At 44.7% G+C, this 16125-nt stretch overlaps 1 protein-coding gene across 1 annotated transcript; it reads left to right on the top strand.

Annotated features, from left to right (window-relative positions):
• The first annotated feature begins 3102 nt into the window (after nt 1-3102).
• LOC143291549 (uncharacterized) lies at nt 3103-14692 on the top strand. The gene is made up of 6 exons (XM_076601448.1): nt 3103-3148; nt 6137-6474; nt 10631-10792; nt 11414-11628; nt 14220-14530; nt 14601-14692. Exons 1-6 carry the CDS (start codon nt 3103-3105, stop codon nt 14690-14692), a joined length of 1164 nt encoding a protein of 387 aa, XP_076457563.1.
• The last annotated feature ends 1433 nt before the right edge of the window (nt 14693-16125 follow it).

Below are 16125 nucleotides of genomic sequence, written 5' to 3'. Positions count from 1 at the left end.
AGTTTTATTTGTTTTTCCTATCGAAGTGGATTTTTTGTACAGAATTTTGCCAGGAACAACCCTTTTGTTGCCGTGGGTTCTTTTACGCGCGCTAAGTGCATGCTGCACACGGGACCTCGGTTTATCGTCTCATCCGAATAACTAGCGTCCAGACCACCACTCAAGGTCTAGTGGCGGGGGAGAAAATATCGGCGGCTGAGCCGTGATTCGAACCAGCGCGCTCAGATTCTCTCGCTTCCTAGGCGGACGCGTTACCTGTAGTCATCACTCCACTGTAACACATAAACACACACACACACACACACACACACACACACACACACACACACACACACACACACACACACACACACACGCACACACACACACACACACACACACACACACAGTGGTAGCCCAGCGGAAAAGCCAGTAACCAGGAAGCGACTGTCCTGTGTTCCATTCCTGCACGACCGTGTCTGTGTGCTTGTCTTTTCAGTGTTTGTTTGTTGTTGTTTTTTAAAGATGAGACGGTAAACAATGGCCCGTGTTCAGCATGCACTAAGCGCACGTTCGAGAACCCACAGCAGTCAGAGCTGTCTCTGAATCACGTAAAAAAATACCTCTCTGTTCGTAAAAAAATAAATAAATAAATAAATAAATAAATAATTTTTTAAATAAAGAAAGAAAACCATCTAAGTATCAGAATCGAGCTGTCAGCCACATGACAATTCTCTCTGACCTTGGGGTGCCCTAGAGGGGATTTGGGGTGCCAGACGATCCCGGGGGATTGACGTGGCTTTCCAAACTTCTCTTGGGTGCTTGCAAAAAAAGAACGTACGATACAGGTACAATGACAGGTTTCTTCCATTTACATATTTCAAGTCTCAATACCGTTACGGATCACAGGTGATTATGTCACGAGAGTTTATGGCTGCAGAGGTCCAATAATTGGTTTCTTCCGTTTATTTATTTATTTTTTTTCCAGTCACAATACCGTAACGGATTACAGGTGATATTTCACAAGTGTATGTGGGCGACAGTTGATATGTCATGAGTGTGTATTTAACTCTCTCCATACGAACAGCGAAAGAGACGACGTTGACAGCGTTTCACCCCAATTACCATCATCAAAATATTGCAAGCGGAAGGCTCTAATACTGAAGAGGTGAATGTTGACAAAGAATACCACAATTCTGACGACGGAAGCTAAAGGTTGGGTCATTCAGACACCCACTGGACATCCGAGGGGTCTGTGTAGAGGAGAAGAGAGGACTGGCCGTACTCAGTGAGTTAACGTTCATGTTCTTGCGATTCAGTTTATAGATTCTTGATGCATGTTTATGTTGTATGTGATTCTTGAGGTACGTGTATGATGTGTGTGAGAATTTCCAATGCAAAGGATTCATAAATGGTATTGTATGTGTTGTATTGTGTTGTATTGCATTGTGTCGTGTTGTGTTGTTTTGCATTGCACTGTATTGTGTTGCATTGCATTGTGCTGAATCATGTTTTACTGTTCTGAATGAATTGTTCTGTTGTATTCTGTGGTATTGTGCATTCGGTTTGAATCGGAAAAGGTCTCCAGCATCAGCCAATTTTGTATTTATGACCATTGCAACCTTGTTTTTGTTTTTTGGTTTTGTTTTTTTTTTCAAAAGGTAATACCAGTATTTTGTGTTGTTAAACGGTAGCAAGCAATCTTTCACTAAATAAGCCCGTTCAAGTTATGCCGTCATATATGTACCGCCGTGTTTTAAATAGATAAACTTTTCAGGTTCAAGGTTATGCAGCCTGTTACGGGCATAGAAACTGCCGACCAGTAAATCCCTATCCACTGTGTCCAGGGCTCGGCACAGGAAGGCGGGACCCAGTCCTCTCCTTCCGCCGTTTTAACCTTTCGCGACCGAAGTCAGGTACCCCATTAACACCTGGGTGGAGTGAGGAAAAATCGGAGTGAAGTCCCTTTCCCACGGGACACAACACCATGCCGAAACAGGGCCTGGAACCCTGATCACTGGTGAACGCTGGATGATAATGATAATAATAATAATAATGGTAAGAAGAAGAATATATTGTATTTTCTGGCGCAGACTCCCTATATGCTGGATTCTGAGCGCAACACATAAAACAATACATATACAAAAGTGCATTGTACCACAACAGACCGTGAGAACATAGAAGAGAAAAACAAAACACACACACACACACACACACACATATATATATATATATATATATACATACATATATATATATACACACACACACCAAGACAATACTACAAACAGACGTTGTTTTAATTGTTTTCAACACTGACGTTTAAACTAACGAAAAGTGTCGGGTTCTCATCTTTGTGTTCATTTATCAATTTCTGCAATAATGACTGGCTGTGTGCTCTCGGTGACTCATCAATGGATTGTTTTGTCGTGATGTGACTTGTCAGAGACAGACAGGACAGACAGACAGACAGAACAATGAACTTTTCTATTCCACAGACATAGGCAGATTGATGAACGGATGGAAACCTGAAGAACTAATTGAGAACACTGCTCCGTTCTTCTCGTTGTGACCTCTCTTTCTCTCTGTCCTTCCCCTCCCCCCCCCTCTGTGTGTGTGTGTGTGTGTGTGTCTTCGCATGTAAGTATGAACGTACGAACGTGTGTGTGTGTGTGTGTGTTGCGTTGTGTTTACCCGTTTTTTTGTTGTTGTTTTTTGTGTTGTTTTTGGAAAGCGCCCAGAGCCCAATTCAAATAATAAACGCTATGTAAATGAAAATTATTACCATTATTATTTTTTTTACTGTCATCATTATTTTTAATTCGGATCGTTAGTTTATAGAAAGCCACTGTCCCTTATGAACGGGTTACACGGTATTTTACAATACAGCATCCACATTTGAATAAGAAACATTATGCGGCCATTAAATATTGCAGTCATAAGATATCGAAACTGAGTGAAATGCACTATATAAATGAACTATGAAAATGATATCTTAATTCCCACAAGCCTCTGGTAAACTTTAGCACAGCTGACAAAGAAAAAAAAAACAAGTAGAGAGAGAAAGGGGAAGGATATTGAGTTGCCGGAGGTATGGACAATTCGTGAGCAATACGAAGGGAAATGCTTAACGTGTGGCTCACCGTTAGGAATCGCTTGTTGAGTTCAGGTACGTCTTTTTGACTCACTTGTGTAAACAAAGTGAGTATATGTTTTAACCCGGTGTTCGTGTGTGTGTGTGTGTGTGTCCGTGTGTCTGTGTGTCCGTGGTAAACTTTAACATTGACATTTTCTCTGCAAATACTTTGTCAGTTGACACCAAATTTGGCATAAAAATAGGAAAAATTCAGTTCTTTCCAGTCATCTTGTTTAAAACAATATTGCACCTCTGGGATGGGCACAAAACAAAACAAAAAAGAAGCCTAATTATATGCAAACTGCATTTACTGTTATATTTATATTTTTTGTATTCTCTAAACTTGGCACTTTGACCTCTTATTCTGACACAACAACAAGAGGAGTCATTATTATCATTTTTTGTTCAAACAGGAACTTCTTTTGCTAAGCATGGAATTTTTATTTATTTTGCAAACGTTTTGGTGCAGATAGTAAAAAAAGGGAAATTACTCTGTAATTAATGCTAGGGGACTTAATTTATCACAAGTGAGTCTTGAAGGCCTTGCCTCTCTTGTTACTATTGCTATTATCATTGATACTATCATTACATATTGTTGTTGTTTTTCTTAAAGCTGGATGATGAAACACACACGCCTCGTGTGAATATGATGCCCATTTCCATTCATAGCTCGTGTCGTTGAAACTACTTTTTTAACTCACTCAGTACGGCCAGTCCTCTCTTCTCCTCTACACAGACCCCTCGGATGTCCAGTGGGTGTCTGAATGACCCAACCTTTAGCTTCCGTCGTCAGAATTGTGGTATTCTTTGTCAACATTCACCTCTTCAGTATAAGAGTCTTCCGCTTGCAATATTTTGATGACGATAATTAGGGTGAAACGCTGTTAACGTCGTCTCTTTCGCCGTTCGTATGGAGAGAGTTAAAGAGTCACCGAAATGAAGGCAGGACTCAGAGTTACAAGAAGAAAAGACAACAAGAACAACACAAAATAAAACAAGAACAAACAAGCACAGAACAAACGGCACTTGGAAGCTGCAGTTTGGGCTGTTCCTGTTCGCATGATCCAAGTTACGGTCACGGCTTATAGTACATTCTACTCCTCCTCCTCCTCCTCCTCCTCATCATCATCATCATCATCATCAATATCACCATCATCGCCATCATCATCATCATCATCGCCATGTTCTTGTTCTTCTTGTTCTTGTTCTTCTCCTCCTACTCCTCATCCTCCCCCTTCTTGTTCTTGTTCTTCTTGTTGTTCTTCTTCTCCTCCTCCTCCTTCTCATCCTCCTACTCCTCCTCCTCCTCTTCTTCTCCAATCCCTCCTACCCCTCCCCCTCCTCCTCCTCCTCATCATCATCTTGTTCTTACTTTTCTTCCTCTTCTCCTCCTCCTCCTCCTCGTCCTCCCCCCCTTCTTCTTCTTCTTCTTCTTCTCCTACTCCTTCTCCTCCTCCTCCTCCTCGTCGTCATCATCATCATCATCTTGTTCTTGTTCTTACTCTTCTTCTCCTCCTCCTCCTCGTCCTCCTCCTCCTCCTTCTCCTCCTCCTCCTCCTCTTCCTTCTTCTTCTTCTTTTTCTCCTCCTCCTCCTCCTTCTCCTCCTCCTCCTCCTCTTCCTTCTTCTTCTTCTTCTTCTTCTTTTTCTCCTCCTCCTCCTCCTTCTCCTCCTCGTCCTTCTTCGTCTTTTAAGCAGTTGTATGTAGCATCATTTGTATCATTTGGCACGATTTGACGCCTCTTTGAAACTCGAACTGATGCTGAAGCTGAAACGGGTGAATGAGAGAGCACTGAGCCACTTGACTGCCTGGTGGTGACTTGCTGACGTCACGCACAGTCACTCCTAAGCATGCATGTGGCGATACAATCCAGGTGCCAGCTGCATTGCTTGGTTCTAACTTTCTGACAGTTACACGTGACTAAAATGCCTTCGTTGACCAAACTACGCCATTGGTCAGTTCCATACTCCACACAGTTAGTAGCGGGTTACGACCATACTAGGCTCTTCCGTCCGAGCAATGCAACTGGCAGAACATGTTCTGTCTTGGTTTTCTTCGTCTTCGTCTTCACACATTCTTCTTCTTCCTCTTCCTTCTTCTTCTTCTTCCTCTTCTTCTTCTTCTTCCTTCTTCCTCTTCTTCTTCTTCTTCTTCTTCTTCTTCTTCCTCTTCTTCGTCTTCCTTCTTCTTCCTCCTCTTCCTTCTTCTTCCTCCTCTTCTTCTTCTTCCTCTTCCTTCTTCTTCTTCCTTCTTCTTCTTCCTCTTCCTTCTTCTTCCTCCTCCTCTTCTTCTTCTTCTTCCTCTTCCTTCTTCTTCCTCCTCTTCCTTCTTCTTCTTCCTCTTCCTCCTCCTCTTCTTCTTTTTCTTCTTCTTCCTCTTCTTCCTCTTCCTTCTTCTTCTTCCTCTTCTTCGTCTTCCTTCTTCTTCCTCCTCTTCCTTCTTCTTCTTCCTCTTCCTTCTTCCTCTTCTTCTTCTTCCTCCTCTTCCTTCTTCTTCTTCCTCTTCCTCCTCCTCTTCTTCTTTTTCTTCTTCTTCCTCTTCTTCGTCTTCCTTCTTCCTCTTCTTCTTCTTCGTCTTCCTTCTTCTTCTTCTTCCTCTTCCTCCTCCTCTTCTTCTTCTTCCTCTTCTTCTTCCTCTTCCTTCTTCTTCTTCCTCTTCTTCTTCGTCTTCCTTCCTCTTCTTCTTCTTCTTCGTCGTTGTCTTCGTTGTCTTCGCATATTCTGCTTTTTCCTCTTATTGTCCTTTATTCACTTACCAGATCACTATCTAAATCTGGTCCATACCCAACCCCTGAAGAAGCCAGAACTTTGTCTCTGTCTCTGTCCTTGTCTGTTTTGTCACACTCACACACACACACACACACACACACACACACACACACACAAGGCAATAGAATAGCCTTTAAAATTACTTTAAAAAATATTTTAATACGCAGTTAGCAAGCACAAGCGCTTGGAATGCAGCCGTGTCACTGAAACGCTCAGCCCAACACGTCACAGTACCCTGTCCGCCTGTGTTCAGGTGTTCTGCAGTCCCACAGGTGGCACCCTGCAGCCGGCACCAAGGCAGCAGCCAAGGCCAACGCCTGGTCTCGCGCCTGGAGACTCGTCGTGATTCCGCCAGGTCACGTCATGCTGCTGAGCTTTCTCTACAACGCCATGGCTCACACGGACCGCCTGCTGATGGAGCTGACGGTGTGGAACGAGAGGCAGGTGGTTGCCGACATCACCGGGGGAGAGATAGAGGACCCGGTGCTGGTCTTAGAGCCAGGGGTGCTTCGCGTGGTGAAACCCAAGCGTGCAAAGACTGTGGAGTACACGGAGAGCCCTGGGTACCGCCTGCTGTTCACCCTCTTTCAGGTTGGGCCCTGGGTGGTTGAAGGGTTAAACACCGACTTTTGAGAGTTGGTATGTTGTGTGTTCTTGTGTCCAGGTTCGGTTTAGAACTTAACCTGTGGGTCATTGCCGTGTGTGTGTGTGTGTGTGTGTGTGTGTGTGTGTGTGTGTGTGTGTGTGTGTGATAGAGAGAGAGAGAGAGAGCTGAACAGAACGGAATGATTTATTCACATTTCTAGGCCTCAGCCCCATATGAAAGGGTTAACCTGAATGTCGTTCAACTCAATAAAACAACATAAGCAAACGAGCTTAAATACAGACAATAAAACATAATTATGTTCATTTCACGAAGTAGTTATTTCTCAAAGTTTGAAAGCCTTATACAATAACAAGGAAAAATTACGAACGTCCTTACTGTAGCTTGACGACATTATCAGACTTAATACAAACGCACACACACACATACAGAGAGAGAGAGAGAGAGAGAGAGAGTGCAAAAACGTGCACATAACAGTTAGTACTTCGATAACGTTGGCGTCTGTGGAGATGTAAACAATATCAATCAATCAATCACTTTATCATCTGATACGGAGCACAGAAATTTGCCTTTAATCACATTGAATTTTACGCGAATATTTGTCATAAGTTTATATGAGTGTTTTATATGATTATTGCTTCTTACTAATTAAGTATTATCAAATGTTTTTTTGTTGTTGTTGTTGATGATGAGTACTTGTCTACATGTGACAGAGAGAGTTTCGAATGCCTGTGGCCAGAGGAAGAACGAATTTTTTGTTTGTACATTTCGAATACCTGTATGAATGTGAACATGTTTTGCACGTGGTAAGTGTGGGTGAATCGTGAGCTGTGCATGTTCATGTGTGTGTGTGTGTGCTGTAACGTCAGTCTGAATGCATCAGAGCTCGGGTGATGTGGTCTGTGTGCCTTGAATGTTCCGAACATCAGGTGGGAAAATTTATTTTATTGTTTATTCGAAATGTAACTAATGATTGAATAGTTTGAGAATATAGTAGTTTTCGCTGTTAGTTTTGAAATGTTTGCTTTTTGATAAATTAATACTTTTTTGTGTATTTGTGTAATTTACAAGACGTGACTCATGAATGAATATTGTATTGTTAATTGGAAAATTGTATGAATGCATGAGTGGTGTGAAAGGATAACAAATAAAATAAAATAAAATAAGGGAACATTGAGAATTAGCTAGAAGGAATAATTCAAATGGAGTGTGCCGAGAGCTAAGAACTGGAAAAAGTGTTGTCAGGGCTCCATGTTGACTGGCCACGGAGTGGAGGGACCTTGAACTGGAATGTTCACTGAGGAGGTGCCCGAGCTTTCCCACGAGTGAGTGGGGTGGACACTACTGTGAGTAGGCTGCTGTCCGGCCTAGGCCTGAGGCGATCCTGGGACTGGGTCATCAGGTTATGCAAAGAAAATTTAAATTGACTTGTGATAGTCCAGGCATTTGTTCCTGTGTTTAAGATTAATTTTTTTCCAGGATGAAGAGTGAATGAAAGATTTTTTCCTTGGTCTTATAATTATAATTGGCTCAGGGGAAAATTCCTTGTCTGTTTTTTGTTGTTTGTTTACTGAGAGAGTGAGAGACTGAAGACTGCAAGCTGAACTCGCCAAAATATTTCTTCCATTATCTGTCTCCTCACCCACTTAGTAACACTACATCGTTTTGCCGCACTGGATGGGTTTTTTTTTTTTCGATGAGATAATTGAATTATCTTTACCTTATCTTTATCTTTTCTCATCTTATCTTATATTGCCTTTCCTTGCCTTGCCTCGCTTTGCCTTTTATCTTACCTTACTTTATCTTACACTTATGTGGAGTGATGAGAGCCTGGAGTTAACGCGTCCGCCTAGGAAGCGAGAGAATCTGAGCGCGCTGGTTCGAATCACGGCTCAGCCGCCGATATTTTCTCCCCCTCCACTAGACCTTGAGTGGTGGTGGTCTGGACGCTTAGTCATTCGGATGAGACGATAAACCGAGGTCCCGTGTGCAGCACGCACTTAGCGCACGTGAAAGGACCCCACGGCAACAAAAGGGTTGTTCCTGGCAAAATTCTGTTGAAAAATCCACTTCGATAGGAAGAACACCTGAAACTGCACGCAGGAAAAAAAAAAGAAAAAAAAAGGGTGGCGCTGTAGTGTAGCGACGCGCTCTCCCTGGGGAGAGCAGCCCAAATTTCATAAAGAGAAATCTGTTGTGACAAAGATAAATACAAATACAAATACAACAAATCTTTTCTTACCTTACCTTACCTTACCTTACCTTACTTCACCTTTTTCACACGTTTTTTTCCCCCAGTCCTGATCAACGTGTTGGGTTGCGTGATGTTCAGGCATTCGCTCCTGTAACAGTGGCTGTCGTCTGCTGTATACCGTCTTCCGGGCTGACACCCGGCGTAATCCATCACTTTCCGTAGCCTTTTCAGTTTAAGCTAGGTTTTAAAGTATGCGGACTTACCCATATACGATACACCACATCTGTTATATATGAATAAAGAGCAGTTGCTTGAACTTCGTATCAAACCAACTGTTGGTCAGGACTGGTGGCCTTTGTGACGTTATGATTCTTTTTGTTTCAGCTTTTTTCCGTCCATGTACCTTTCATTTTTTCTTATTTTTATTGTACTTCTTATTTGTTTATTTCATTCAATAATTTCATTTTCGTTCTTCTTCGTTCGTGGGCTGCAACTCCCACGTTCACTCGTATGTACAGGAGTGTGCTTTTACGTGTATGACCGTTCTTACCCCGCCATGTTAGGCAGCCATACTCCGCTTTCGGGGGGTATTTTAGTTCAGTGTTTTTAGTAGGCCCTCAAAGCCTTATCCGCGCGCTGGACAGCCACCAATATGCGTTGACGACCTTTCGTTGCTTTTTCGCAGTGTGCGAGAAAATGTCTGTGGGTTTGCGATAAAAAGTGGGTCAAACGAATAAGCCACTCTCAACTTTGAACGATGCTCTTTTTTTTTTCCTTTCATGTTGTTATATATATATCGTCGTTCCTTCCTGCAACGCTGTCGTGTTTGTTTGGTGTACAGGAGGAAGGTGGCAGAATGGTTAAGACGCTCAGCTGCCAATACAGAGAGTCCGTGAGGGTGTGGGTTCGAATCCCGCTCTCGCCCTTTCTCCTAAGTTTGACTGGAAAATCAAACTGAGCGTCTAGTCTTTTCGGATGATACGATAAACCGAGGTCCCGTGTGCAGCACGCACTTGGCGCACTGAAAAAGAACCCATGGCAACGAGAGTGTTGTCCTCTGGCGAAATTACGTAAAATGAAATCCACTTTCATAGGTACACAAATATGTAAGCATGCACTCAAGGCCTGACTAAGCGCGTTGGGTTATGCTGCTGGTCAGGCATCTGCTCAACAGATGTGGTGTAGCGTGTATGGATTTGTCCGAACGCAGTGACGCCTCCTTGAGAAAGTGAAACTGAAACTGAAACAGTGACCGTCATCAAACGACAGTTCTGAAAGTGAAAGCAAGCCCACAATTGTTTTTCCCTTCCCGGTAGGCATAGCGTCTTGAGCATGCGCACTAAGAGGAGACCGTGTGAAGACCTCGGTTGAGCTGCTATTGTGTTTCAAAATTTTGATGGTTATAATATATTCATTTATATACGTGCTTTGTTATTCTTCTTGCTGTTTCATACAGAATGAGTGTGTGTGATAGTCGTGTTCGACTAATGACTATCAGAACAGCAGAGGAGGTAACTGCTGTCCCGACTGTCTGGGCTAGAATTTGATTACAGTGGAGAGAGTCTTGCCCCAAGTTACATCCCCACTCTCTCGGCCGAGGCAACTGCTGTCCCGACAACCTGGGCAAGGATTTGATTAAAATGGAGAGTGTCTTGCCCAAGTTACATTCCCACTCTCTCGGCCGAGGCAACTGCTGTCCCGACAACGTGGGCAAGGATTTGATTAAAACGGAGAGTGTCTTGCCCAAGTTACATCCCCACTCTCTCGGCCGAAACAGCTGCTGTCCCGACAACGTGGGCTAGGATTTGATTAAAATGGAGAGTGTCTTGCCCAAGTTACATCCCCACTCTCTCGGCCAAGAGGGTTCTAGGACAGTCGGCGTTGGGATGGTTCCTGTGAGTGTGTACGTGTGTGATTACAACAGTGGTTTTTTTTCTCCCCCCCACCAGATCTCTAGACGGCCCATGCAGCTTCCCAGCGGAAGGTGGAACTGTTCTGACGTTACCTGGCCAGGTGAGCAAGGTCTGGAACCTCACCTGGGCTGCAACCTGCTGGTGCAGTGTGAGGATGGGAGGGATGAGGATGGGTGTGGCTACCCCAGGTGTCACCAGGTGGGCTGTTGATCTTCGTGGGTTCTAGGTTCAAACACACACGCGCACACACACACACACACACACACACGCGCGCGCGCGGGCGCACACATGTAAATGCACACACTCACACATACACACACATACGTACGCACGCACGCACGCACACACACACGTGTACACACACACACACATACACACACACACACACACACACAAATGCACACGCTCACAGTTGGACAACAATAACCTCAACTGTTCTGAAGACTAGGCTTCACACAGGAGAAAGCGAAGACCATGGAAAATGGGTTTGATTGATTAAAGTACGTACCGCCAAAGAATCGATTCGAAATTTCTGTCGCGCTACAAACACATTCCTGCTTTTAGTATCAAAGTTTTACACATGCCTTTGGCTGGCTGGAACAATGGGGTGCTCATATTTCAAACATGCTCAAACTACCTGCGCTTCTTCTCAATCAATAATTTTTTTTTTTATAATTTTTTTTTTTTTTTTTCAAAGCATGAGGCAGACATCCTATAGCTTGATAACTACTACTATTATTACCACTACGACTACTACTGTTGCTGTTGCTGCTGCTGCTGCTACTACCACTACTACTATCACTATTTTTTTTCCCCCAGGACGGATTTGAGGTGGGGGGCAAGTGTTATATTTTGGACTGGCGCAAAGACGCCTCTCACCATCAAGTTCACCGGCTGTGTCAGTCAAAGGGAGCTCAGCTGGCGAGTTTCTCTCCGCACGACAACGTCACAGACCTCTTACGTGTGCTGTGGAAACGTCACCCCTTTGACGTCAAAATTGGACTGACGTCACCTATTTCGCTGTTGCCATGGATGTAACTTTTGTTCCATTTTTGTTTGTTGGTTTGTCCGTCTCTGTCTCTCCTCTTCATCATCTCTTTTTAATTTGATTATTGATAGTTTTCCGTTATCTCCATCGTAAGTAATGGACAACTGGAGAAGAATGAGGAAGCATTCTTTGCTTGAGGACGTTATTTTCAGTTTCAGTTGCAGTAGCTCAAGGAGGCGTCACTGCGTTCGAACAGATCCATATACGCTGCACCACATCTGCCAAGCAGATGCCTGACCAGCAGCGTAACCCAACGCGCTTTGTCAGGCTTTGAGAAAAAAAAAAGAAAAAAGAATAATTATATAATTAAAAAATAATTAACAAATTGTTAGATCGGTTCAGGACACGCAATGTATTTGTATTTGTATTCCTTTTTATCGCATCAGATTTCTCTGTGTGAAATTCGGGCTGCTCTCCCCAGGGAGAGCGCGTCGCTACACTACAGCGCCACCCTTTTTTTTTTTTTTTTTTTTTTTTTTGGTATTTTTTCCTGCGTGCAGTTTTATTTGTTTTTCCTATCGAAGTGGGTTTTTCTACAGAATTTTGCCAGGAACAACCCTTTTGTTGCCTTGGGTTCTTTTACGTGCGTTAAGTGAATGCTGCATACGGGGCCTCGGTAAATCGTCTCATCCGAATGACTAGCGTCCAGACCACCACTCAAGGTCTAGTGGAGGGGGAGAAAATATCGGCGGCTGAGCCGTGATTTGAACCAGCGCGCTCAGATTCTCTCGCTTCCTAGGCGGACGCGTTGCCCCTAGGCCATCACTCCACTGTATGAGTAAGGATACTGCTTGAAGTCCTTTGAAAACGTAGGGCGAGTTCGCGCTCACGATGTCAAAAAGTTGAGGTTAACTTCAAAGGTTCCTTCGCCTTTCACAACCATCGGGACAGTGAATCCGCCGTGTCCAGGGCTCGGCATAGGAAGGCGGGCCCAGTCCGCTCCTTCCGCCGTTTCGGCATGGTGTTGTGTTGTTGGGGAAGGCACTTTACTCCGAAGTTTCTCACTCCCACCAGGTGTGAATGGGTACCTGACACCCATTGGGGGAAGGTTAACTCAGTACGGCCAGTCCTCTCTTCTCCTCTACACAGACCCATCGGATGTCCAGTGGGTGTCTGAATGACCCAACCTTTAGCTTCCGTCGTCAGAATTGTGGTATTCTTTGTCAACATTCACGTTTTCAGTATAAGAGCCTTCCGCTTGCAATATTTTGATGATGGTAATTGGGGTGAAACGCTGTTAACGTCGTCTCTTTCGCCGTTCGTATGGAGACAGTTAAAAGCAGAGGAAGGAGAGGCTTGGGCCCCGCCTTTCTGTGCCGACCCCTGGACGCAGTGGATGAAAGTTCGCTTCTCTAATGGGCAAGGCCTAGGGACATTTCAATCTTTTTTTTTTCAGTGGAGTGATGGCCTAGGGGCAAGGCGTCCGCCTAGGAAGCGAGAGAATCTGAGCGCGCTGGTTCAAATCACGGCTCAGCCGCCGATATTTTCTCCCCCTCCACTAGACCTTGAGTGGTGGTCTGGACGCTAGTCATTCGGATGAGACCATAAACCGAGGTCCCGTGTGCAGCACGCACTTAGTGCACGTAAAAGAACCCACGGCAACAAAAGGGTTGTTCCTGGCAAAATTCTGTAGAAAAATCCACGTCAATAGGAAAAACAAATAAAACTGCACGCAGGGAAAAGAAAAAAAAAAAAGGGTGGCGCTGTAGTATAGCGACGCGCTCTCCCTGGGGAGAGCAGCCCGAATTTCACACAGAGAAATCTGTTGTGATAATAAAAAAATACAAAATACAAAAATACAAAATACAGATACTGTAAATTTTCTGCCCCATACGACCTGAGAGTATGGAAGCTTTAAACGTTTTTATGTTGGTGTTGTGGTATATTCCTTATCGCAGAGCCATACTGACCCCCGCCACGCCCCCCCCCCCCCCCCCCGGGGGTGTGGGTGCAGGTGAATCAGGAGGACTCGGAATGAGCGGTGTGGGAGTGATGTCACTGAAACGGCGCTGATGGGCCACTGACGAAAATAGATAGATAGATAGATAAATGAATAAATTGATTACTTAATAAATAAATGATAATAATAACAATAATAATGAAAATAATGATAATAATTATACTGACAATAATAATGATGAATAAATAAATAAGATTTACCCATTACCGTATCAAGTAGTTTCAGTTTCTCAAGGAGGCGTCACTGCATTCTGACAAATCCATATACGCTACACCACATCTGCAAGGCAGATGCCTGACCAACAGCATAACCCAACGCGCTTAGTCAGGCCTTGAGTACATGCTTATATATTTGTGTACCTATCAGAGTGGATTTCTTTTTGCATAATTTTGCCAGAGGACAACACTCTCGTTGCCATGGGTTCTTTTTCAGTGCGCCAAGTGTGTGCTGCACACGGGACCTCACTTTATCGTATCATCCGAAAAGACTAGACGCTCAGTTTGATTTTCCAGTCAAACTTGGGAGAAAGGGCGAGAGCGGGATTAGAACGCACACCCTCACGGACTCGCTGTAGTGGCAGCTGAGCGTCTTAACCATTCTGCCACCTTCTTCCTCAGGTACCGGAAAAGCCTAACGTGGATGGACACGACAGTGGCCCACGCTGTGGACACGAGGCTGTTCGACAAGTCCGACCTGGTGAAGCCTAAGTGTGGGGGCCTGGGCAAGTACCACTCCAAGAAGTTCATCCTGTCTGTAGGCTGGAGGAGCAGCGACCACTGGACGTCCACTTTCATCCTGTGGAACTGCCAGACACAGGCTGTCAAGCACATCTTCTTCCTCTGCAAAGTGGACGGCGACACTGCAGCCAGCAGGGCGGCGGCTGTGAGGTCTGTCTCCCTGGACTGGAACACCACCACCCCAGCGTTGGGTTCGTCACGGTTCGTTCCCTGCCCCTCCAACCACTCAGCGCACTCCTTTCTGGTCTGCGACGTCCGCAGCAGCTGCTGGGGCCAGGAGAGTGTTCAGTTCGGAACTGACAGACACAACTGGGACCTCCCCTCCACTTCCTCCTGCTCCGTTCCGGGCATGACGACACTTCCGCCGTCCTACGCATGCGCCACGGGAAGCGGTCGCGTGCCGTACACGTTCGTGTGTGACCACCGGCAGGACTGCAGTGACGACAGTGACGAGTCGTTCTGTGTCTTCCCGGCATGCAACGGGCAGGCCGAGCACCAGTGCGGTCATGTCAGACAGGTGGGTCTTCTGATAGTCGCGTTCACTGTCTGGAATGTGTTAACTTTAACCCTTTCATCGCCAGTCAATTTAGAGTACAAAATTCCCTTGTGCTATAAACACAGAAAAGACAGTGGCTAAGAGTATTTGTATTTGTTTGTATTTGTATTTCTTTTTATCACAACATATTTCTCTGTGTGAAATTCGGGCTGCTCTCCCCAGGGAGAGCGCGTCGCTATACTACAGCGCCACCCATTTTTTTTGTATTTTTTCCTGCGTGCAGTTTTATTTGTTTTTCCTATCGAAGTGGATTTTTCTACAGAATTTTGCCAGGAACAACCCTTTTGTTGCCGTGGGTTCTTTTACGTGCGCTAAGTGCGTGCTGCACACGGGACATCGGTTTATCGTCTCATCCAAATAACTAGCGTCCAGACCACCACTCAAGGTCTAGTGGAGGGGGAGAAAATATCGGCGGCTGAGTCGTGATTCGAACTAGCGCGCTCAGATTCTCTCTCGCTTCCTAGGCGGACGCGTCACCTCTAGGCTATCACTCCACTGGGGATCCCCCCTGCGATGTATAGAAAATATGGCCTATCCTACCACTGAACATTAGGAGCAGTAGGTTTATGGATAACAGGCCAATGAATGGTCAGTGACATGGGTCCTCTACCACGCCTGTGTATAAATGCGAGCTTGGCGGTTAAAGGGTTAACGATGATAATAAGAAGAAGAATGTGGGCTTATATAGCAGAGTACCCCCATCTCAGATGGGACTCACCACAATTAAAAAAAAAAAAAAAAAAAATTGACATGAAGTATTACAAATGAAAAACAATCAACACAGGTAGGCTGATATTTCAGTCTCACAGCATGTAGGCCCAAATCACAGCCAAATAAGTACATCACATTCATCATAGTCAAAATACAACCCACGAACTTTCATCATTGTCAGTGATAGGAAACTCTGGGAGAGCTGGACAATACAAGGTCTTCAGAGAAGCCCCCCTCAGTCAAGTGTTTCGGCCCTTAACTCCTTACACTCTAAGGGGGCCGGGCCGCACCCAGGTCATGACTCCTGGATGCCCTTGTATTGCCGCCTTTTCTTTTTCTGTTTTTTTTTTTCCTGGTCCTCAGCAGGTTCGAACCCGCGCCTCCAGGGTGGTCGGCACTTCAGAACTGAGTCACCTTTTCTGGCAGACGTTTTAACCACTGAGCCATAGTACGCCTAGTTTGAGTAGGAACATTTAATCTTTATGAAGTTTATTCTTATGAAGTTTATTCTTATTCCTC

Source organism: Babylonia areolata, chromosome 17 (assembly GCF_041734735.1).
Source record: "Babylonia areolata isolate BAREFJ2019XMU chromosome 17, ASM4173473v1, whole genome shotgun sequence".
In the NCBI taxonomy this organism is placed as follows: domain Eukaryota; kingdom Metazoa; phylum Mollusca; class Gastropoda; order Neogastropoda; family Buccinidae; genus Babylonia; species Babylonia areolata.
The sequence above is the reverse complement of the archived record's forward strand: the minus strand, read 5'-3'. Positions and strand labels throughout refer to the sequence as shown.